This window comes from Mesoplodon bidens (assembly GCF_964165515.1).
Source record: "Mesoplodon bidens genome assembly, chromosome: 8".
Classification (NCBI taxonomy): domain Eukaryota; kingdom Metazoa; phylum Chordata; class Mammalia; order Artiodactyla; family Ziphiidae; genus Mesoplodon; species Mesoplodon bidens.
The window spans coordinates 69242796-69268836 of NC_138165.1; the positions used below are offsets into that span (position 1 = coordinate 69242796).

The 26041-nt window shown below is 41.2% G+C and overlaps 1 protein-coding gene across 1 annotated transcript in view; it reads left to right on the forward strand.

Annotated features, from left to right (window-relative positions):
• INPP1 (inositol polyphosphate-1-phosphatase) overlaps nucleotides 1-10954 on the forward strand; it is a 33992-nt gene extending 23038 nt beyond the window's left edge. Inside the window, exons 3-6 of the mRNA XM_081243261.1 lie at nucleotides 2312-2372; nucleotides 5363-5563; nucleotides 8098-8272; nucleotides 10192-10954. Of these exons, the coding sequence (XP_081099387.1) occupies nucleotides 2312-2372; nucleotides 5363-5563; nucleotides 8098-8272; nucleotides 10192-10759 (1005 nt within the window). The 3' untranslated portion in view covers nucleotides 10760-10954. The remainder of the gene's footprint in view (nucleotides 1-2311; nucleotides 2373-5362; nucleotides 5564-8097; nucleotides 8273-10191) is intronic.
• The last annotated feature ends 15087 nt before the right edge of the window (nucleotides 10955-26041 follow it).

Below are 26041 nucleotides of genomic sequence, written 5' to 3' on the forward strand. Positions count from 1 at the left end.
GGAAAACATTGTAACTAACAATGATTGTAATTCTAGGTCTTTTAAGCTGACTGGGGAAAAGAAATTATATTCATAAGTAGTAATAACAAACAATAACATTAGCAGACACTTATAAATGCTTACTGTGAGCCAGGTACTGTGCTAAGGGCTTTAAATATATTAATTTAATCATAACAATTTTATGAGGTAAGAATTATTTCATTGTAATGGATGAGAAAAGGGAGACACAGAGAGGTTAAATAACTTGCCTAAGGTTGCACAGCAAGTGAATGGCAGGGCTGGTTTTTGAACCCAGGCTGACCGAGTCTGTGCTCTTTGCAATACTATATTGCCTTTTTATGGTAATCTAATAATTTCTTTTCTTTTAGGTTTGGGAGGATAGAATTTTATGTCAGAAAGCCCTACAAAATATTAGAATTGTTTCCATGAAATTCTCAAAATATTAGGAATCACTTAGAATCATTTAAGTGAATTCTTTTTTTTTTTTTTTTTTTTGCGGTACACGGGCCTCTCACTGTTGTGGCCTCTCCCGTTGCGGAGCACAGGCTCCGGACGCACAGGCTCAGCGACCATGGCGCACAGGCCCAGCCGCTCCACGGCATGTGGGATCCTCCTGGACCGGGTCACGAACCCGTGTGCCCTGCATTGGCAGGCAGATTCTTAACCACTGTGCCACCAGGGAAGCCCCTAAGTGAATTCTTGACCATAGGCAGGAAGAGAGAATAAATTGACCCCTTGAAATTTCTATAAACTGTACTTTTTCATGTCCTATAATATCTGGCTCCAATAAACTAAAAGGGAAGCAAATTTATTCTTGTTACTGATCAAGAGCTGGGTGGAAGGGATGGTTGAGCAACTGGATTAGAAATGTATCAACGTTAAAGTTCTGTGGGCTAATATTTGCCCCAGAGCATTATAACGAGTTCAGGCAGTTGTTCATTCATGAAGTATATGCCAGGACTTATGAACACATAAATGATATTCACTTTTGGCTTGTATAAAATAGTTTCATGACTCTCCTATACTGTAGCCTCAGAAAGGGTTTCTAGGCAGGTTGTGGGAAACTGAAGCTTCAGCCCTGGATGAATTGGTGAATCGGCTCAGTGCCAGCCCGTGTTGATTTGCATTGTTCTTTTTTTTTTTTTAATTTTTGGCTGCGTTGGGTCTTCATTGCTGTGCACAGGCTTTTCTCTAGTTGCAGTGAATGGGGGCTACTCTTCATTGCAGTGCGTGGGCTTCTCATTGCAGTGGCTTCTCTTGTTGCGGAGCACGGGCTCTAGGCTCGCGGGCTTCAGTAGTTGTGGCACGTGGGCTGTAGAGCGCAGGCTCAGTAGCTGTGGCACACGGGCTTCGTTGCTCCGAGGCATGTGGGATCTTCCCGGACCAGGGCTCGAACCCATGTCCCCTGCACTGGCAGGCGGATTCTTAACCACTGCACCTCCAGGGAAGTCCCGACTTGCATTGTTCTTTAAAAGAGTTAAAAATAACCAGTAGTTGTGGGCATTATTAAAGCTACTGGCCATCTGTGAATAACTGAGCTCAAATATTTGAAGCATTTCCTTGCTTTTATTGCTTGAGAACCGTACTCATATCATAATTCAGCACATATTTTGAGAGAAATTATCTTTACTGCAGAGAAAATCTGAAGCAAAATGTGTCTGAAAGCTTCCTGGTCATACAGAGATGAGAGAAAATTTCTATTTAGCTTTTTTTTTTTAATTCTATATTGGCACATAAATTGTTGGCAAATAAAATATTTCCCCTTTTTTGCTATATCACCTTCCTAGCCTGATGGCTAATGATACTTCCAACAGGTACAGAAAACACACCTAAAAATGAAAACAAAATCAAATGTTATCCTCTGATACCTTCTATCCAGTCTCAAGTAATCATCTCAGGTACTTGGTCAATAACATTAACTTGTATAAGGTACTTAGGTACTGTTTAGGAGCAAGAGTAAAACATCTCCTTTGTAAACATTCTAGCTCTATGGCCCTTAACTAGAAGGATGAGGTTTCTAGAAGTACTTCTGCAGACTCAACAGAACATAAGGAAACCAGACTTCTACCATGATTTGGACTTTCTAAAGGGGCAAAGGATCTGGAAAATATTAGAAAACTAAGTACTGAACCAAGTTGACTTCACTTTTTATACTTGTTATACTTGGATTAATTTCTGGAATTGTAAATTTCAGATCTAATTGTGCTATTTAATTTGAAGTATAAAATGAAAATCTGTTCAGAATTGAACGTAAATGTGGGATTTTTGTTTTCTTTATTGTTGTATTTTTGTCATACTCTGAATCATTCAGTTTCCAGGCTTGGGAAAAAAAGTTTTTGGAGAAGAATCCAATGAGTTTACAAATGATTTGGGTAAGTATAAAAGTCTTAATGTATTTTTATAACTTAATTATCATATGGTATTTTTCTTTTCTTTTTTTTTTTAAGATGTTGGGGGTAGGAGTTTTTATTAATTAATTTATTTATTTTTGCTGTGTTGCGTCTTCATTTCTGTGTGAGGGCTTTCTCTAGTTGTGGCAAGCGGGGGCCACTCTTCATCGCGGTGCGCGGGCCTCTCACTATCGCGGCCTCTTGTTGCGGAGCACAGGCTCCAGACGCGCAGGCTCAGTAGTCGTGGCTCACGGGCCTAGTTGCTCTGCGGCATGTGGGATCCTCCCAGACCAGGGCTCGAACCCGTGTCCCCTGCATTAGCAGGCAGATTCTCAACCACCGCGCCACCAGGGAAGCCCCTATTTTCAACTTACATGAAGTAAATGGATGTTTGGAGGCCTTTCATTTAAATACATATTTGAATGTTAAGCTTCATTCAATACTTCAGAATATCATGCCATTTACGACAGGGAGATGTGGCATCTTAGGATTATTAGCAAGTCCACATGTATTATTCTAGATATAAATCTGTAGCATTTGAATAACGTATGATTTAACCTTTGGGAAAGTTGCCTGGCCCTTTGGGAATCTGATGGAAGTTATAGATGCCCCCAGAAAGATGCACATCTACACAGTTTTGCAGGCAATTTCAAGTCCAAGTAAACCCATTTGTGGACCTCCTAGGGAGTCCATAGACCTTGGCTGAGAATGTAGAGGAGGCCCTGTCCCTAAAATCACCTCATGGCTTCTCTGGTCTCAGAACCTCTGTAAAGGGAGTTGGACAAACAAAAAGGTTCCTTTTACCACCAAGTTTTAACTCTTATTTAATTAGTTTCCTGTGGACCAAATTCTCCTTTGATGGACCACCAGTTCCCTTGTGATAGAGAGGAAAATATCAAATCGCTGATCCTTTTTAGAGAAGCAAACTGTTTTTAGTTGTCTGGGTTTTTGTTTGTTGAATGGTAGAAGATTAAAATAGTGAACTTTAAACACTGATCATGTGACAAATAGTTAAACATCTAGAGTCATGTTTACAAAGAAAACTAATTTCTGGATTAACTCTGAGAAAAATTTGTCTCCTTCATGGGCAGTGTATTAAAATGCACTTAATTCTATGACACTCAGTAAGAAGAAAGAAAAATCTCATTTAAACTTAAGATTAAAAAAACCACCTGTACAGGAATAAAGAGTCAGTTGTAGAGAATGGACTTGAGGACATGGAGAGGGGGAAGGGTAAGCTGGGATGTAGTGAGATAGTAGCATTGACATATGTACACTACCAAATGTAAAATAGATAGCTAGTGGGAAGCAGCCACATAGCACAGGGAGATCAGCTCGGTGCTTTGTGACCACCTAGAGGGGTGGGATAGGCAGGGTGGGAGGGAGACTCAAGAGGGAGGGGATTTGGGGATATATGTATACATATAGCTGATTCACTTTGTTATACAGCAGAAACTAACACGATCTTGTAAAGCAATTATACTCCAATAAAGGTGTTAAGAAAAAAACCAAAACACCTGTGAGTAACCCGTAAGAAATCCTACACTTAAAATCCTGTTTGACTACTTCATAAACAGTTATTTTAATATTTCATTTATGTATCTAGAATTATAGGGGCAAAAAGGCATTCCATGTACATTTTCCTTAGAACTGAAGGAGCGAATGGGTTTAACAGAGAACCATGGCGAAGGGGAGGGACTGGTGGATGAGGTGAGGTGAGACCGTTGAAGTTCAAAGGAAGGAGTTTGGATTTTCCTCTAAGCATGATCGGAATTCAGTGGCAAATTTTAAGCAGAGGAGTAATGTGATATGATTTGCTCCCTTGAATGATCCCATGACTTTTACTGAGTCTAGTGTAGGTGCTCAGCAAGTGGCAGTGATTAGCATTATTATTCCCCAACTTTAACAGTCTCATTTAATTGAATTGAACTACATGTAATTGACTGTTTCTTGCTGTTTCAGAATCATCATTGTAATAGACTCACACTGTGCTTCCCAAACTAAGGATCACATGAATCACCTGGGGATCTTGTTAGAACTCAGTAGGTCTGGGATGGGGACTGCAGTTCTGAATTTCTAACAAGTTCTCAGGTGATGCAAATGCCGCTGTTCTTGGAATGGCTAGGTTAGCTAGGAGTATTTGTCTATATACCACAAAATCTCCAAAGTGCCATGTTTTCTTAATTTTTAAAAAATTAATATTCTGCGTTGCTGTGACTTTCTCTTGCTATTAACTTGCCTGTTTTTGCCAGCCTCTTTTCTTACTTTTGCGGGGGCTGGAAACCAGATTAAGCAAGGGTCTAAGAAGTGTCTTTAAAGTGATGGTAAAGCACCTGGACTCGGTAACTTGGGATTTCAACTGCAGAAGCAGATTTGCTTACATCCTGATTTCCAGTGGTTTCACAGAGAGCTATTCTATGTATGTCATTTAGAGTCCTACAGCTTTACCACATTTAAAGATTAATGTACTTCATCTTATGTTACTTTACTGAGCATAAACAATTTAGGGAGGTAGAAGCCCTTCTTTGTACTGATAAGAACTCCATTCTTTTCAATAACATACTCAAATGTGAATAGGGTGACCCACAGTATATTAAAAGGCAAAAGGCAAAAAATATAAAAGATTGATTATCAAGGACTCAGGGTTCTTAACTGGTCCATGAGCTCCCTTAAACTAGATACAAAAAACTGTGTGCATGTGCCCATGTGGACATTTTTCTGGAGAGTATGTCCTTTGACACCTGTAATTCATTCCACACTGTTAGATGCATGACTGACCACTGAGCAGCTATGACTTTATGAAGGCCACTGGGTGATTCTGGCAATCAGCCCGGTTAGGAAACACTGGTATGGATATATTGCCCTCACCTAGTCTGAGGTGCCCTCACAGCTTTTGTTTCTTCCCACCCCTCTGTTGTTCTTTCTCCCCTGAAACTTGAGATGTAATGGTCTTTAGTTTGTCTTTACTCTAGGGGAAAAGATTATCATGAGACTGTGTCCAACAGAGGAAGAAACAGTAGATCTTCTCAACAAAGTTCTTAACGGCAACAAGTTGGCATCTGAAGCATTAGCCAAGGTTGTACATCAGGACGTTGTCTTTAGCGACCCAGCTCTGGATGCGATAGAGATCAACATTCCACAGGACGCTTTGGGAGTTTGGGTGGATCCTATAGGTAAGTAGAGAGAGTGTTTGCTTTTGTTTATTCGCTTTCATTAGTAATCCTTTTTTTTTTTTTTTGGTGGGGGCTTAGAAAAATAAAAATTGAGGGCATGGTTTAACTCTCCTAGGAGTTTTAAAAGTTTTGAATTTTTAAAATGATAAATGACTTTCACTGCCATGGCCCGGGATCAGTCCCTGGTCAGGGAACTGAGATCCCACAAGCCGTGCGGTGCAGCCAAAAAAAAAGAAACGAAGAGCCGAGGTGTGTGTTATATACTTATATCTATGACATATATCTATAACACATGTGTGTGTGTACACACATACACACACACACACACACACACACACACAAAGGCACATATACAAAGCTGAATTAACTCATTTTTGAAAGACCTCAGGGGCCAGACTGCTAAATATGAGAGAAGAACGAAGTGATGGCAGCTATAACTGAGCACACATGCCATTTTAAGAACGTTCAGCACCAGCAGATTATTGCCACCTGGGAATACTGTCCAGCTCATCAGATTTTTTTAAAAAAATCAAAATCCAGGTTTTTATGTGCGATCTCACAATTTAACCACTGGCTACTGATTCAGTTAAACAAGCAAACAATCAAGACCACTATACAGGCCAAGTAAAACACAGCTGAATGTGACTCAGCAGTCAGTTTGTGAGTCCTGTGTAAACCTCACCATTAATTTTGTGGTCATGATTATGGTAGAACCATAATGTATAGCTCATTGTGTCAACAGTGTAGGCCTCTCTCAATGATGCTACTAATGTAATGCCCTAGGTATTAATCTTCGGAAGTCCCCCTTTTTCCCCTAACCTTCCTGGCATATTCTACTCAGTACAACTGCAACCAATCATGCTGAACAGGCAAACTCCCCCCACCCTCCCCATCCTACAAGCACATTAATAATGATAGAAATGCCTTTAGTCATCAGAGAATTAGAGAATATTCAGCCTGTGGATTGTATATGCAAACTAAGAATGTTTTCCAGAATCTTTTATTGCTTGAAGGTAAATCAGCCTCAGTTAAGGTTTTTGAGGGACAGAAACTTTTTTTTTTTTTTTTTTTTGCGGTAGGCGGGCCTCTCACTGTTGTGGCCTCTCCCCTTGCAGAGCACAGGCTCCGGATGCGCAGGCTCAGCAGCCATGGCTCACGGGCCTAGCCGCTCTGCGGCATGTGGGATCTTCCCAGACCGGGGCACGAACCCGTGTCCCCTGCATCGGCAGGCGGACTCTCAACCACTGCGCCACCAGGGAAGCCCGAGGGACAGAAACTTTGTATTCTTGTTCTATCCTGAATTGATTCTGTTAGCTAGCTCTCTGGATCTTGTGCCTAGCACATCCTTAACTGGGCATTAACTCCTTAGATGTTGGCGGTCAGCTGCTGCCATGTACAGTCTTTTAAGAAGAAACCTAGCGGGCTTCCCAGGTGGCGCAGTTGTTGAGAGTCCGCCTGCCGATGCAGGGGACACGGGTTCGTGCCCTGGTCCAGGAAGATCCCACATGCAGCAGAGCGGCTGGGCCCATGAGCCATGGCCGCTGAGCCTGCGCGTCCGGAGCTTGTGCTCCGCAACGGGAGAGGCCACAACAGTGAGAGGCCCGTGTACCGCAAAAAAAAAAAAAATAAAAAGAAGAAGAAGAAACCTAGCTACTTGGCTTCTTTTTCTAGAACTACCATCAATTTCTTCCTCTTGTACTACCATCATTGTCTCCTTCCTCCTAATTTGAGGGACAAAAACAAACAAACAAAAAGGTAATTCCACCCCTGACAGATTCCTGGAAGGAGGCTTTCCCATCCACCTTGGACTTGTCCTCTGATTAGTAAGAGCTCTAAGGAATCCCCTTGGTTATCCTGAGCTATTAGCTTTTAAATGATTTCGACATGTGATGGATATTTGAGTGCTTGTTATTTGCAAGGTGCTATGCTAGCTGCCATAGGAACTATAGACACGTCCTTTCTCTCCAAGACTATATAGTTGGGAAAATGAAACACAAGCAGCTTAAAAGTGAAGTACAAGAGGTCAAAAAATAATTCAATATAAGTGGCACCCAAAGGTAAAAACTGATGGGTTACTATCTTAGTCAAGTTTGGGCTGCTATAACAAGATACCATGGACTAGGTAGCTTTTAAACAACAAATTTATTTCTCACAGTTCCAGAGGCTGGGAAGTCCAATATCGAGGTGCCAGCATGATTAGGTGAGGTCCTTCTTCCTGATTCATAATTGGTACCTTTTCACTGTGTCCTCACATTCTGGAAGAGACTAAAGATCTCTCTGGAGCCTCTTTTGTAAGACACTAATTCCATTCATAAGGGTTCCACACTGAGGACTTAAGTACCTCCCAAAGGCCCCACTTACTAATACCATCAACTTTTGGGGGTAAGAATTTTGGGGGGACATAAACATTCAGACAATAGCAGTTACCAAATTAGAAGAGAGAAACGATATAGTACAGGGTTTGCAGATGTATTCATCATCGTCTTCTAAATAATCATTTCAAATAATCCTAACAAATTGGCTTCATTTTTCAGATTCAACTTATCAGTATATAAAAGGTTCTGCTGACATTAAATCCAACCAAGGAATCTTCCCCAGTGGACTTCAGTGTGTCACTATTTTAATTGGTGTCTATGACATACAGACAGGAGTGCCCCTGATGGGAGTCATCAACCAACCTTTTGTATCACAAGACCTAAACACCCTCAGGTAAAAGACGAAAATTTGGGGTATATTATGGTTTTTGGAATTTACAACCTCAGCTTTGCTTATTGTCAAGATGATCTCTCCGCGTGACATTCCCATGACTCAGTAGATTTGGTATTCCTACTAAAAATCTGCATGTTTGAATTAACATTCTTTTTACTCTCAGCCCTGGGTCTCGCAGCAAAATGTGACAACGATCTAATGAAAAGCTGAGTAGGTACGGCCAGGGTTAGGACCTGGCTCTGGGGTGCTCTCCCGGTAGGGCTGCCAGCATCACTTCCTTTTCTGCCTCCTCCCTCTTCAGGCTCCCCTGGACTCCTGTGCAGGGCACAGTTGCTCTGATCCATGGCCCATGCTTTCAGGGCTCCAGGGCATGGCAGAAGCCAAGAAGAAGCAGCTTTTCTCCTGTGATGTCAGTTTTGTATTGAAATAGATAATATTTTTTTCTACTTGTATAGAACTGCATATTTTTTTTGATAAATTTATTTGTTTATTATTATTCTTTTTTTGGCTGCGTTGGGTCTTCGTTGCTAGGCGCGGGCTTTCTCTGGTTGCAGTGAGCGGGCTTCTCATTGCGGTGGCTTCTCTTGTTGCGGAGCATGGGCTCTAGGCGCACGGGCTCTAGGTGCACAGGATTCGGTAGTTGCAGCACGCGGGCTCAGTAGTTGTGGCACGTGGGCTCAGTAGTTGTGGCGTGCAGGCTCAGTAGTTGTGGCGCACAGGCTTAGTTGCTCCGTGGCATATGTGATCTTCCTGGACCAGGGTTCAAACCCGTGTCCCCTGCACTGGCAGGCGGATTCTTAACCACTGTGCCACCCGGGAAGTCCTAGAACTACATATTTGTATTAAACTTTGACTTGCTTTAAGCAACTAAGAATTGTTTGTTCTTTAATAGTTATAAACTACACCTATGGAATTTTGATAGTTTTCTTCTAACCCTGCCTTCTTCCAAACTGAAAGTGTTTGTTGTCTTTAAAGGGTCGTTAAGAAGTTAAAAATAAGTGGGACTGGATGCTGGCATAATCATGACCTAGAAATGGTTGACAAAGTAGCTAGTGGCATAGATCCTAGAGTGAGACTTCCTGGGTTTGAATGCAGATTCTATCACTGATTTACATTCTTTCACTTACATTCTCTAAGCCTCAGTTTCCATCTCTGTAAATAAACTATCCAGCATATATAGTAAGTTAAACATTGAGAGATGATAGGTGCTATTTTTGTTGTTGCCAAAAATACTGAGTCCATCTTTCATGGTGTCAAAACCAAAGTGGAGCTTGTGAATTAAAGAATGAAAAGGCGTTACCAACTGAAGAAGAACTTAAGGATTGTGAAAGATTTGCAGATTGAAAAGATTATCTGTTCATCTTTCCCCCCATTAAACTTCAAATGCCAAAAGTGGCAATGAAACTTTGCGGGATTTCTGGCCTCCAGGACAGAGCAAATATTTTAGCATTGTCCTAGATGGGTGTGATAATACAGAGAAACTGAAAGCATTCCTAACCTGCAACAGCACAGGCAGCAACACGCACAGGGAGTAACTTTTTTTTTTTTTTTTTTTTTGTGGTACGCGGGCCTCTCACTGTTGTGGCCTCTCCCGTTGCGGAACACAGGCTCCGGACGCGCAGGCTCAGCGGCCGTGGCTCACGGGCCCAGCCGCTCCGCGGCATGTGGGACCTTCCTGGACCGGGGCATGAACCCATGTCCCCTGCATCGACAGGTGGACTCTCAACCACTGCGCCACCAGGGAAGCCCGGGAGTAACTTTTAGAAATGAATTAGCTACTTGGTATCCATTTCTAAGCTTAAGGACGTTGAGACCCATTATGTTATATATTTTTCATGTCATCAAGTTGGGAAGCCATATGAGCAATGAAAATCGAATGGGATAACCTACGGCCACAACCTGAATGTTCTCTTCCACAGGTGGAAAGGACAGTGCTACTGGGGCCTTTCTTACATGGGGACCAACATCCATTCATTTCTGCCTCCCGTCTCTACAAGAAACAGCAGTGAGACGCAGAGCCAAGTGACTCAAAACCCCAGCTCTGAGGCGGAATGCTCCCACTCGTTCTCCGCTGTCATTAGTACAAGTGAAAAGGAGACCGTCAAGGCCGCACTGTCACGTGTGTGTGGCGAGCGCGTATTCCGGGCGGCCGGGGCTGGTTACAAGAGCCTCTGTGTTGTCCTCGGCCTTGTTGACATTTACATCTTCTCAGAAGATACCACGTTCAAGTGGGACTCTTGTGCTGCTCACGCCATCCTCAGGGCCATGGGTGGGGGAATGGTGGACTTAAAAGAGTGCTTGGAAAGAAACCCCAGCTCGGGGCTTGACTTGCCACAGTTGGTGTACCACGTGGGAAACAGAGGCGCCGCTGGAGTGGACCAGTGGGCCAACAAGGGGGGACTAATCGCTTACAGATCAAAGAAGCGGCTGGAGACATTCCTGAGCCTCCTCCTCCGACACCTTGCCCCTGTGGATGCACATACATAGACGGGCTCCATCCTCACGGACTCGAAACCCAACTGTGAACCTAGTTTCCACCTCTCTGTCTTTTGAAGACAGCTTTGTCCTGTTGACAGTCAAAGTTCACCTTCTCTTTTGAGGAAGTGTGTTCATAATGTTAATGTCAATAAATGACTGATATTCGTGCCGCAGTTAAATGTGCGAGATTCTTTTTTTTTTCTTGCGGTACGCGGGCCTCGCACTGTTGTGGCCTCTCCTGTTGCGGAGCACAGGCTCCGGATGCGCAGGCTCAGCGGCCATGGCTCACGGGCCCAGCCGCTCCGCGGCATGTGGGATCTTCCCAGACTGGGACACGAACCCTCATCCCCTGCATCGGCAGGCGGACTCTCAACCACTGCGCCACCAGGGAAACCCCTGTGCGAGATTCTTAATAGTGGATTTTGTGCTATTAATGTTGCTTGAAACACTTCAATAAAATATTGAAGACAGGAAAAATTCCTGCTCAATTAGTAAACCACTTCTAAATATCTAAGGGATAAGTTAATGTCACTGAAGTATTAGGGAGAGCAAAGAGGGGGTTGAGCTTAGTTTTGTTTCCCTTCTGGAGGAAAAATCTGCAGCTTTAGCCTTTGGCAAAACATTTAGAACTGTGAATTTAGCCATGTTCGTGTACTTTCAACAGTATTATGTTTCTTAGAAGAATTAAAGCCTGGAGCACTGTGGTCTCCTTCCTACTCACCGTCTGATACTCACACACACATTCTAATATTCTCTCTCAAATTCATAATCTCATGTGCCATCTCATTCAAATTCTAATCCTGTCCCTAATAATTCTCTCTAATACTCTCACATACACACTCCATTTCTGTTGGTAAGACAGAAGGGGATAGGGTAAGAGGTTTCTGTAATTTTTGCATATTTACTGCACTTCAAAAACCAGAGGTAGAGTTAAATATATACAGTCCTTGGACTACTAGAATCCCATGTTGAAGGTCCTCTGAGGTGGGTGGGACCACTTTTCCCATCCTGTTTAGCAGCCCTGGTGAGGAGGTAGCGCCACCATCTGGAGGGATTAAACTCTCACCTCTGCCTTCTTTCGGCCTTGCGCCCTCTGGGGGCCAAAGGATATGTTCTGGAGCATCCTGTTTTTCTACAATTACAAACAAATGAAAGTAAATCAAACTTTTTAATCGTATTTCATTGCACACAGCAGATTCAATGACTTATTTAGTGACAGGGTTATAGTTTTTAAAGTCCTCACGTGCTTTGTGATTGTGGGTCCCCAAGCAGTTCATTCCTACCACTAACAGTCTAATTTTAAAGGTTGATTTTTAAGTCAAAGTGAGTTCACTCTTCACAAAACACATTAAAAATCAAAACCCAGAAACTAGTCCTGCTGCCCGATAGTCATCAGAATGGAGAAATAGAATATGGTTCAAGAAAAAGCATTTGTTGTCCACACAAACATCTTTAGAATGTAACTGATCAATAACATGCAGTGAAAAGTCATCTTCAATGTGATCTGAACAAGAAGTTTGTCAATTTATTGGGGTGAAAATTGGATAGAACAGAGAATCCAATATATTCTGTGAACATCTATTATACACATCCATTGTCAATCTTTGCCGGAAAGCTAAGGCCCTTCCTTAAGCATGTGTGTGCTGATTGGTCTGCACTGTTTTTCTTGCATAAACCACACCCATGGGAGTATGATCTCTGTTTCTGATTTCTTTAGAGGAAGAATTTTTAAATATTTGCCATGTAATCTGAGAACATAATCGTTCTGGATTTAAATTTTTTCTCTCCATTTCTACAATTGTCTCATACTCAGTAAATTTTTAAGACTCATCATTAGTTTCTGAAGTCTTCAGTTCTCTGTTTTAAAACTCATTTTACATTGTATTTAATCTGTTATTAAAAGTACAATTGGAATATACAGTTTTGGAAAGAAGCCAACCACTCCAAGTAAACATACACCTCAGTTCATGGGAATGGGAGTTGGGATTGTGATGGAGGGGTGTTCCAGAGAGTAGCCTGTTGGTCATGAAGATCAAGTGTCTTGTACATCAGCCAGTGTGTTTTGCAGGAGACTGGCAGAGAGGTGAATCTGCCAGGTCGCTTAGATGGAGGTGATAAAAAGAGAGCCCCCCCCCACCGGCACATCAGTAAGAGCAGTCTCTGGGAAGCCAAGTCAACGTTGGTTCCTCTCTTGCTCCTACAATCCACATCCAATCACTCAGGAAGCCCTCTTGGCTCCACCTTTGAAATATATCCAGAATTCAACCATTCCTCATCACTCTGCTACCCTTACCCTGTGTCAAGCCCTCTTTATGTCTCACCTGGATTATTGCAATAAACTAACTTGCCTCCATACCGTCTATTCACAACACAGAAGCCAGAGTGATCCTTTTCCAACATCTATCAAATCATGTCTCTGTTCAAAACCCTCCAATGTGTAAAGCAATTATACTCCAATAAAGATGTTAAAAAAGAAAAAACCCTCCAATAGTTTTTCTTTTTGTTTTTAACATCTTTATTGGAGTAAAACTGCTTTACAATGGTGTGTTAGTTTCTGCTGTATAACAAAGTGAATCAGCTATAGGTATACATATATCCCCATATCCCCTCCCTCTTGCATCTCCCTCCCACTCTCCCTATCCCACGCCTCTAGGTGGACATAAAGCACCAAGCTGATCTCCCTTTGCTTTGTGGCTGCTTCCCACTAGCTATCTATTTTACATTTGTTAGTGTATATAAGTCCATGCCACTCTCTCACTTCGTCCCAGCTTACCCTTCCCCTTCCCTGTGTCCTCAGGTCCATTCTCTATGTCTGTGTCTTTATTCCTGTCCTGCCCCTAGGTTCTTCAGAACCATTTTCTTTTTTTTTTTAGATTCCATATATATGTGTTAGCATAAGGTATTTGTTTTCCTCTTTCTGACTTACTTCACTCTGTATGACAGTCTCTAGGTCCATCCACCTCACTACAAATAACTCAATTTTGTTTTTTTATGGCTGAGTAATATTCCATTGTATATATGTGCCATATCTTCTTTACCAATTCATCTGTCAATGGACACTTAGGTTGCTTCTGTGTCCTGGCTATTGTAAATAGCACTGCAGTGAACATTGTGGTACATGTCTCTCTTTGAGTTATGGTTTTCTCAGTTCTATGGTAGTTCTATTTTTAGTTTTTAAAGGAACCTCCTCCAATGGTTTTTCAACTCTCTCAGGGTAAAAGCCAAAGTCCTTGCACAGCCTATGTGAGATAATAGAAAAAAAAAAAGAAAAAAATATATATGGATTTGGCACAGAGCTCCTAAAGCCCTTGTAATCTCCTAAGCGATAAGAGCGCTAGGAGCATCTTTTGTTCTAATGGGTAGCCTCCTGGATGGCTTCTGGGTGGGGACGTCACCAGAAGGATCAAGCTGTAATCAGGAGCTTGGAATTTTCGGCCCTGATTCCCCCACCTCCCTGCCCCCAACTTTTCTGGAGAGGCTAGAGGGACTAGAAATGCAGTTAATAATTGATCATGCCTATGTGAGGAAGCCTCCATAAAATCCCAATAGTGGGAGGTTTGGAGAGCTTCCAGGTGGGTGAACACATCCACCTACTAGGAGGGTGATGCACCACAACTCCACGGGGACAGAAGCTCCTGAGCTCAGTACCCTCCCAGACATTGCCCTATGTATCGCTTCATCTGGCTGTTCTCTTGTATCCTTTATCATATCCTTTAATAAACTGGTAAACTATGAGCTTCCCTGAGTTCTGTGAGCCACTCTAGCAAATTAATCAAACCTGAAAAGGGGCTGTGCGAACCTCTGATTTATGGTCAACTGGTCAGAGCACTGGTGACAACCTGACGTGTGACTGGCATCTGCAGTGGAGCAGCAGTCTTGTGGGACTGAGCCACTAACTCAGGTAGACAGTGTCAGAACTGAGTTTCTAGGTCCTATCTATGTTACTAATTTACATTTTGTTTTCTTTCTCATATTTCCCATGTTATAACTGCTGATTTATTCCTCCTCTCATGCAATCATATAGTACTGTATCTTCACTGATTTAAAATCTGTTAAAAATAACATGACTATGGAAAAATTCTGATCCACCATTTTGTTTCAATAGTCCAAAGTGAACCATAAGTGAAACTTGACACATACCTTACTACCAAGGAAAGAGTAAGAATTGGTATTAGGGAAAGAGCATGCGTTTTGGATTAACACACCTGGGTTCAATGCCACCTACAATGTGATCTTAAGTTAGGTACTAAGCCATGTAACCTCTTTGAATCCCAGTTTCTTCATCTGGTAAATGACTTATGTCATCTCTCAGGACTACTGTAAGAAGGAAATGAAATAGTGTGTGTAAAACATCTCTTACATAGTAGATGCTCAATGAAACATAGCTACTAATACTTTTATTATTCATGTATAACGTAGTCAACCTAAACATTATCGGGGAACAAAACCATGACAAAATAAGTTAAAAGAGAGACTTCACTTTATTCAGTCAGTCATTCAGACAATTTGTTAATAGGCTTAATTCTTATACTGTAATATAATAACATAATATCATGTAACAGCTAACATATACTGAGCACGGTACTCCAAGCACTGTGTTAGATACTTACTTGCATTAATTTATTTAATGAGTAAAATTTGTGTATTCCCAGCTGCCATGGCATAACACTGTCTTTTCCTCCTGACTACATGTTTTGCTTGCATTAAAAAAAATCTAAATTAATTAATAAAATAATTTTTCAAGATCTGTTTTTTAAAACATTTTCTACAGATTCCTTTTACCTGATACTCTGTACGCCAGCCACGTGCTTCCACTTACCATCACCTCAGTCTCAATCCAACTGTTCCTAAAGATTGGGACCCATGTTGAGTAGGGTCCTGCCTTTTAATGCCCTTTGTTTGTTGCCAATCTTTTGTCCTGGCTTCTGACTCCCTAGTTATAGGCTCCCTGCATGAGATTTTGACGTGCCAAGGGATAAGTATTCTATAAAGGGCTTTCTGCTATGTTATAATGATGGGAATATGAAAAAACAGAACTTTGCACCTGTGTGTAAAGTCCATAAGATAGCCCTTCTGTCTGGAGGAAGTGCAGCCAGGATAACTTTGCAGTAATACTTTGTATCAGTAGCATTAGGTTTAACCCTGATTGGCAAAATGCCAAAATAACAATGGCTTAAATAAGATAAAAGCTGTTTGGTGTGCAGTCCAGAGCTGAAAGGAGGCTCGACCCCAAAGGCCTCAAGGAGTCACACTCCCTCCATCTCGCTGCTCCCCCAGCCCCAGACCACGGCCCTTCTTCTCAGGTCTAGGACAACAGGATCTGCATTTTGGGCAGCAAGATAGAGGAGAAGGCAAAAGGAGAAGGGAAGGGTAGGTGATTTTTCACATCATTGACCAGAACCTAGTCACATGACTACACGTATAGTCTCCATTTTGGGCAACCGTGTACGCAGCTGAAGAACAGGCATTTTATCACCCTGGAAGATGGGAAACAGGTATTAGAGGATATCTAGCAATCTCTATCGCCCAGTCCAAATGAGCTGTCCAGGCTTCTGCCATCATCTGACCTCTGATCACACATCTCTTGTTCTATTTACTAAGGTCTCATGACATTTATAGCCAGATTTTTCCAACCCTTAGCTACACTCACTTATCTACTTACGATGTACTTATCTACTTCATCCCCCAAAGAATGAAAAGTGCCATAAATACATACATTCATCAAGATGATAAAGAAAGGGAACTTTCTGCCAGTAAAAGCACGGATGAAAATATAAGACAAACATAAACACAGTTATTCTTGTCTTAAGACCTGTGAGAAATCTCTGGGATTCTTGATCCTGGCACTTTGCCTAGAAGCCTACAGCCCCCTCTTATCAGACCACACCTTCTGCCTCTGTTGAGTGCTCAGCATGCAGACAAGCTTTGTCAGGTCTCTGCTTTCAACTTTCAGTACGTTGCTTAGCCATCCACTGAAAGAGTCTGCTCAGCCCAGTACACAGCAGCTGCTCGTAACCCCTCTTCCCGTATCCATAGCCCAGAGCATGTTACCGTCATCAGCCTTAAACACAGCTACCGGACAAGAGCAGCCCTGCCCACTCCACACATTTGCACACATCTGCTGTTTTCCCAAAAGGGGGAAAAAGCAAACAAAATTTTCCAACAGTTTCCTTCTTGTCCCCCAGTTTTGTTTTTCTTCGTATTTTTATTTTTTCTGTAAGTGCTAAATGCAAAGACAGAGTAGAAACAGTAAGTTATAACCTTTCACATCCATAGTTAACACTTTAATTGTACCTGGCTTGGTACTTAGGTTGTAACACACGTTCATAAAGCAAGCCTAAAGAACTGTGAATGTCCCCTCCGTGGCAGGGGACTCAATTAAAGGCTGGTATGTACACAAAAAGATCTTTGAAACTCGACCAGGGGAAGTAGCTGTTTTTAGCATTGACATCTTTCTTAAAATGTTTTATATTCTGACTCTGTACAAAATGCCTGCAATTCTAAATATGATCTTTCTTTTCTAAGCTGTATTTTCAATGCTCCTGATCCTGAAGGAGCCATGATCATATAGGATTAAGAGCTTTCTTAATTTCTAACCTATTAAAAAGAAAAAGAGAAAAGAACCATTCTTAGGCTGGCTTCATGGGCTTGTGACTTCTGCAGGTGCGGAAGCCTTCTCACTCAGAAGGGCACCATGCTTGGTTCTGCTATTGACATCTTGAAATTCTCAAAAATTTTATCTTTGAACTTGTAAGTTAAGTTGAAAGGACAGTGAAGCACACGTGTGAACAGAGGTGCGACGCACAACATGTATTCACCCTCTTTCCCTGCAGCGCCATTCCACTCACATAGTGTTCACGGTGCCCAGTGAGCACAGAATTCCTGTGGACTCATGATGTATGGGGGTTCAATGAGACGTAAAGCAAGCACAAGGTAAGTGTATTACATTTATGACTAACTGGGAGGGGGATGACAGCCCCCAAGAACCAGGATTTCCTTGGAATGCCAATAGATGACAATGGCATTCAAAGAAACATAAAGGTCCAACGAAATCTATTAGGCCCTTTCTTATTTGTGTTTGTTTGGCTTTTTTCCTGTATAATTACAGCAAATCGCATAGGCTGAAAATGATGGCATGGAAAGAAAGGGAAAGATAGGGCCACCCATAGTTCCTTCTCTTCCTGTCCTTCCTTGCCAGAAAGCTGAAGGTAAAGAGGATTGGCAGGATGTGTGCATGTCGAGAAGTGAAATATAAGTGTTAGCAATACTGTAAGCTAACACTTATATATGGAAGCTTAAAAAAAAAATCGTTCTGATGAACCTAGGAGCAGGATAGGAATAAAGATGCAGACGTAGAGAATGGACTTGAGGACACGGGGACGGGGAAGGGTAAGCTGGGACGAAGTGAGAGAGTAGCATTGACATATATACACTGCCAAATGTGAAGTAGATAGCTAGTGGGAAGCAGCTGCACAGCACAGGGAGATCAGCTTGGTGCTTTGTGACCACCTAGAGGGGTGGGATAGGGAGGGTGGAAGGGAGGCTCAAGAGGGAGGGAATATGGGGATATATGTATACATATAGCTGATTCACTTTGTTATACAGCAGAAATTAACACAACATTGTAAAGCAATTATACTCCAATAAGGATGTTAAAAAAAAAGAACACCTGTGACTAACCTGTAAGAAATCCTACTTAAAATCCTGTTTGACTACTTCATAGACAGTTATTTTAATATTTCATTTATGTATCTAGAATTATAGGGGCAAAAAGGCATTCCACGTACATTTTCCTTAGAACTGAAGGAGAGAATGTGTTTAGCAGAGAACCGTGGCAAAAGCTGTAAACCATGGCGAACACTGTAAAGCAATTATACTCCAATAAAGATGTTTAAAAAAAAACCCAGTTGAGTTACTTTTGTGCACTCTTTCTACTCTTCTGGTAAGAGTAAGATATGTATCTGTGTATGAGCTATAAAAAATGAATTGTGTAATTTGGTGATTCCACATATGAGTTAAATACTCTTATACTTACACTGAAACCTGGCATTGTGCAATATAAATATGAATGGTAAAATTCACAGTAATAATTTAAATTAAAATTTTTTCTTTATCCAGAATGACATTAAATAGCAAATAAACAATATCACAACAGGTTGAGAGAGAGAGAAGGAAGGAACATCTTTTTACTTTAGTATCTTTTTTTTTTTTTTTTTTTCGGTACGCAGGCCTCTCACTGTTGTGGCCTCTCCCCTTGTGGAGCACAGGCTCCGGACGCACAGGCTCAGCGGCCATGGCTCACGGGCCCAGCCGCTCCACGGCACGCGGGATCCTCCCGGACCGGGGCACGAACCCGTGTCCCCGGCATCGGCAGGCGGACTCCCAACCACTGCGCCACCAGGGAAGCCCTACTTTAGTATCTTTAATGGAAGCCTTTCTCCTGTTTTCTGTACAGGGGGCTACATATTTTCATCTTGCCCAGGTGCTACCAACTATGTAGCCAGCCCTGCATTGGTCCCATTTCTACTCCTAACCTCACTGTCTTTTGTTCTCTCTGAATTTTTGTCATGTTTGCTGGTCAAGGTCAAACCCAGCCCACTGGTGAACTAGGTCTACCCCCATCTGGGAGTTGAAGGGTCTTTCCAGTTATTTGGAAACTAAGGTGATAAGAGAACCAGAGTGTGTTTTACGTACATTTCTCACCTGGTAAGTAAGCTGGCCTTTTATGCTATAACATTCTAAGCACATTACAGCATATTCGAACATTTGCTGTAAACTTCTCAACACTCTCCACCAGCTGTCTCTAGCAGATTTGTGCAGGCACATAGGTAACAGTGAAGGAAAATTGTAGCAAAGTTCTTGTCTTTGCTAACCATTTCCAATGGGTCGCCTTTAAGCTACATCATCATGTTTTAAATATGCCATTTTTCTTAGGCAACTCATTCCTTTTACTGTGTTTTAAATTATCTCCTCATTACATGCTTCTTAAAAGAACTAGAAAATATGAAAAAGTAAAAAGAAGGAAAAAACAACGTCCAGACAAGACTACTGTTGACATCTTAGTCAACTTTCCTAGAGTTGTTTTCCTTCTGTGCATAAAAGAATGAAAACATGAGCCACAGAGCGGGAGAGATATTTGTAATATATATCAAGCAAAGGACCTGTATCCCAAGGATATAAAGGACTCCTATAAATCAGCAAGAAAAAGACAGAAAGCCCAATTTAAAAAATGGCCACAAGACCCCTTTACAAAAGAGAGTATTTAGGGCTTCCCTGGTGGCGCAGAGGTTGAGAGTCCACCTGCCGATGCAGGGGACACGGGTTCGTGCCCCGGTCTGGGAGGATCCCACATGCCGCGGAGCGGCTGGGCCCGTGAGCCATGGCCGCGGAGCCTGCACATCTGGAGCCTGTGCTCGGCAGCGGGAGAGGCCACAACAGTGAGAGGCCCGCGTAGAGCAAGAAAAAAAAAAAAAAAGTATTTAAATGGCCAATAAGCATGTGAAAAATTGTAAACATAACTAATCATCAGGAAAATGCATTACAACACCATAGAGCCACTACACGCGCCAGAATAACTAAAACTTAATAATCAGTGTTAAGTATTAGTGAGAATTTGGAACAACGAAATCTCTTACATATACTCATTGGTGGGAGTATAATTTGTATGACTACTTTAGAAAATATTTGGCAATACTTAATAAAGCTAAACATATACTTATTCTATGACCCTTTTCTAGGTACATACCCAACAGAAAGGCATGCAAATATACATCAAAAGACATGTGCAAGAATATCCATATCAACAGTATTCATAATAGCCAAGACCTGAAAACTAAGCAAATTCTCAACTACAGTAGAATGAGTCAATATTTTATGGTACAAAGAAATGGAATGAAACAACATGTATTAATCTCACATACATAATATTGAATGAAAGAAGCAACACCCAAAAAGTATATACTATATGATAACATTTATATAATATTCAAAACCAAGCAGAACTCATGGAATGTGCCATCAAGATCCCCCTTCAGGAATGGTCTTAGGAAGTGCCTCAGCTGAAGAGGACTGCCTGGACTGAGATTATATCTCTAACTGTTGGGCTGGGTATAAAGGCCCTCACCCCAATTTCGGAGCACTCTGTAGAGCTATGCCAGCTTCAGAGCTCTCTGCAGAGTTAGCTGAAGACTTTGTTGAGATTACAGTTTAGCCCAACTTCTACCTCTGCCCAATCATGTTTCCTTCCCTCGCCTCCTTTTCCTCTCTACCCCCCCCAACCCCTTTTCTTCTCTTCCCTCCCACAAGTATTGGTTCCAACTTATGGATATCTCAGAGTCTGCTTCCCTGGGAACCTAATCTTCGAAAAGAGGGTAACAGCTACCTTTGGGAATGTCCTTCATTAGCATGATCCTGCATAAACAGTCCAAACTTATGCTGTTCAAGGGTCAACTGTGACATATACTCTTGAAATATGCTGTAAATAGATTTTCTTCTCTGTTGAGACTGCCAGATTCTTAATATCATGGCCTGTTCTTTCTATGATCTGTATCATTCCATTTCAATAAGGACTTTACCAGAACTTTGAGTGCCTAATAAATATTACTTGAATAATTGCTAAATTATTGATCTTTAATTACTTACATATCATCAATGATAAAAATAATAACCTGGTATTTAAGGATATAAACATCATCCCTATTTTATTTTGGCAATATTAATTTACTAGAGACTCAACTTTGAATCTAGTTGAGTGAAGATAGATAGAATTATGGTTCTTTTTACATTCTCTGTGTGCCGTGTAATAACATTTTAAAAATAGGTTACATAGAAGAATATTGATATTACAAACAAATTTTCAACAATACCAACACACAGGAAAAGCACAGGGCTTTTGGCTTTAAAGGGAAACATTTACTGCATACTATTTAAAAGGAAGAAGAAGATGAAAACACTTGAGATGTACAGATTACATGCAATTACAAAAATTTTTAGCTAAAGAGGCCTTAAAGATAACCAATTCTCAGTTCATTAATTTTATAAAAGAGACTCTCATATCTAGAAAGTTTCAGTAATCTACACACAGTGAGGGAACTCAGTGCCCTCAGGACTCAGGGTCCCACAGTAAACAGTTGTGATGTTTATAATAATAAACAGTATTTGGTTTTAAATAATCAAAAATATTTTAATTGTTTCATACTTTTATTTTGAGATATATTTAAAAATACCATACAGCAAGTTTTAAATTCTATTTGTACAAGTTGCTGAGTACACAAATATTTGCTTTCTTGTTTATTTAACTTAAATCTATAATTACAAATATGTTGTTTTACCTACACAGCTCTCCTGAATTAAATGAGTCTATCATCATATAGAAAAATATCCAGTATAAAAAATATCCAGTATTTACACTTTGTGTAAATCAACTCATTAGTAAATTCCCAGACAACAAAATGGTAAGATGGATCCTGCCATGGCTTGTGGAGGGCAGAACACTGAATGAAGTGGAAACCAAGGCATTACACTGAATCAAGGGGAAATGATGACACTTTGGATACCACAGTGGTAGCTTCTCCCGAAAGGCATAATGACCATAAATACATTTTAGTTGATTCCCAAGATAACACTTTAAAAAGGATACAGAAGAATTAGAAAATATTCAGAGGAAGTGACCAGGATAGTGAAGACTTTCTTGTCTGAATGGAGTCATTTTTTTCCCCATCCTACATTGCTGGTATTTTAAGTGATATTTGGGAAATACTGAATTCTGTATATTAATTTTGTACCTTGTCATATTACATAAACCTGTTATTAATTCTAATAATTCTTCAGTTTGATTCTCCCAAACTTTCCAGGTATACAATCAAATGGCATAAACATTATGATTTTATTTCTTCCTTTCTAACATGTATAACCAACCTTTTATTTTCTTATTGCATTGATTATAAGTTCTGGAAGAATGCTTCAGCAAGCATGTGGAAGATGGGTGTAAGTGGGTGTACTTTTCGGGCTCCTTAACATGCATGGGTTTTCCTTAGTAATGAGAGTTTATTATAAAAATAAACAGTAACTTTACATAGCAAGGGAGGGAAATTTACTAATTTGCTATACAATATCTTGCATCCTTTGGTAGCATCCAATAAAGGGGAACTCCTACTAGGCAGAGTTTTAAGGCAAGAATACTCTGAGTTACTGACTGCCTTTCAGTCCAGTACTGCAGAGCTGTGTTTGGCTTATGAATAAGATGTGGTCCGGGAGGGAAGGGGTGATTTCACTCACTGACACACAACATGAGCTGCAACCTCCATGCCTCCCCAGCTTTGCTGAGTGATAATTGACATACAATAAGCTGCACATATTTAAAGTGTATAATTTGATAAGTTTTTATAAACTACTCTTGAAACCATCACGACAATCAAGGTAATAAACATATCCATCATCTGCCAAAATTTCCTTACACTCCTTTATAATTATCCCGTCTCTCCTCTTCCTTCCCCAGCCACCTCCATTCCCACGCAGCCAGCCATCTGCTTTCAGTTCCTATGAATCTGTTTGCATTTTTAAGAGTTTTGTAAATGGAATTATACTGGACTCTTTTTTTGCAGGAGGGTGTCTGGCTTCTTTCACTCAAGATAATTATTTTTGATATTCATCCATGTGTGTTTATATATTCGTTAATGTATGTATTAGTAGTTTGTTTCTTTTAATTGCTGAGTAGTATTGCATTGGATGCAAAAACCACAATTTGTTTATCCATTCACAATTCGATGGACATTTAGGTTGTTTCCAGTTCTTGGCTATTACAAATAAAGCTGCTGTGTATACTCATGTATAAGACTTTATGTGAACATGCACCTTAATTTCTCTTGGTGAAATACCTAGGAGTGGAATAGCTGGGGGTAAGTTTATGATTGACTTTTTAAGAAACTGCCAAATTATTTTCCAAAGTATTATAATGATTTTATAATCCCACCAGCTTTGTATGAGGTTCCAGTTGCTCCACATTCTCTACAACAGTTGGTATGCTCGTTTTTGTTTTTGTTTGTTGTTGTTGTTACTTACTTGTTTACCTATTCAACTACATGTGTACTGGTGTTTTTTATTTGCATTTCTCTAATGCAGGATTTTTCAACCTTATTACTAATGACATTTTGGACCAAATAATTCTTTATGTGTGGGGCTGTTCTATTCTTTGTAGGAAGTTTATGTGCATCCCTGGCCTCTACTCACTACATGCCAGTAGTACTCTCCACCGCAGTTGTGGCAATCAAAAATGTCTCCAGATATTACCAAATGTCTCTGGGGTATAGGAGCAAAATTGCACCCAGTTGAAAACATTGCTATAATGACTAATGATGCTGGCCATCTTTTCATGGGCTTATTTGCCATTGATATACTTTCTTTGGTAAAGTGTCTTTTGAAATCTTTTGTCCATTTTTTAAAAATAAATTTATTTATGTTATTTATTTATTATTTGGCTGAGTTGGATCTTCATTGCTGAGCGCAGGCTTTCTCTAGTTGCAGCGAGCAGGGGCTACTCTTCGTTGTGGTGCGTGGGCTTCTCATTGCGGTGTCTTCTCTTGTTGTGGAGCACGTGTTCTAGGCACGTGGGCTTCAGTAGTTGTGTCGTGTGGGCTCAGTAGTTGTGGCGCATGTGCTCAGTAGTTGTGGCACATGGGCTTAGTTGCTCCACGGCATGTGGGATCTTCCCGGACCAGGGCTCAAACCTGTGTCCCCTGCATTGGCAGGCGGATTCTTAACTACTGGTCCACCAGTGAATTCCATTTTGTCCATTTTTTTTTTTTTTTTTTTTTTTTTTTTTTTTTTGCGGTATGCGGGCCTCTCACTGTTGTGGCCTCTCCCGTTGCGGAGCACAGGCTCCGGATGCGCAGGCCCAGCGGCCATGGCTCACGGGCCCAGCCGCTCCGCGGCATATGGGATCCTCCCAGACCGGGGCACGAACCCGTATCCCCTGCATCGGCAGGCGGACTCTCAACCACTGCGCCACCAGGGAGGCCCCATTTTGTCCATTTTTAAATTGGGTTGTTTGTCTTATTTTGAGTTGTGAGGGTTCTTATATATTCTAGATACAAGTCATTTGTTGGATATATGTTTGAAAATAATTTCTCTCATTCTATGCCTTGCCTTTACATTTGTATAGTATTGTGTTTTGAAGAGCAAAAGTTCCTAATTTTTTTTTTTTTTTTTTTTTTTTTTCTTTTTGCGGTATGCGGGCCTCTCACTGTTGTGGCCTCTCCCGTTGCGGAGCACAGGCTCCGGATGCGCAGGCCCAGCGGCCATGGCTCACGGGCCCAGCCACTCCGCGGCATATGGGATCCTCCCAGACCGGGGCACGAACCCGTATCCCCTGCATCGGCAGGCGGACTCTCAACCACTGCGCCACCAGGGAGGCCCTAAAAGTTCCTAATTTTGATGAAGTCCAATTTATTGATTATTTTCTTTTATAGTCTGTATTTTTTATATTCTGTTTAAGAAAACTTGCCAAATTAAATGTAACTAAAGTTTTCTCCTGTTTTCTTCTGGAAGTTTTATAGTTTTATCTATTATATTTAGGTCTATGACTAACTTTGAGTTAATTTTTGTGTGTGGTATGAGGTAAGGTCAAGGTCCACTTTTTATTTATTTATTTTATAAATTTATTTATTTATTTATTTAGGGCTGCGTTGGGTCTTCGTTGCTGCACGTGGGCTTTCTCTAGTTGCGGCAAGCGGGGGCTGCTCTTCCATGTGGAGCGAGGGCTCTAGGCGCGTGGGCTTCAGTAGTTGTGGCATGTGGGCTCAGTAGTTGTGGCTCACAGCCTTTAGAGCGCAGGCTCAGTAGTTATGGCACACAGGCTTAGTTGCTCCGCGGCATGTGGGATCTTCCCAGACCAGGGCTCAAACCCATGTCCCCTTCATTGGCAAGCAGATTCTCAACCACTGTGCCACCAGGGAAGCCCCAAGTTTCACTTTTTAAATATGGAGATCCAGTTGTTCCAGCACCTATGTTGAAAAGATTATTCTTTCTCTACTGATTTGCCTTGGTAGCTTTGTTGAAAATCAGTTGTATAGGTGTGTGAGTTTATTTCTGGACTCTCCATTCTGTTCAGTTGGTCTCTATATCTGTCTTTATACCAATACCACAGTGTCTTGATTACCATAGGCTTATATAAGTGTTGCAATTGGATGGTGTACACCCTTTTGTTCTTTTTCAACGTTGGTCTGCATGCTAGATCCTTTGCATTTCTATGTAAGTTTTAGAATCTGTTTGTCAATTCCTACAAAAAACCTCCTG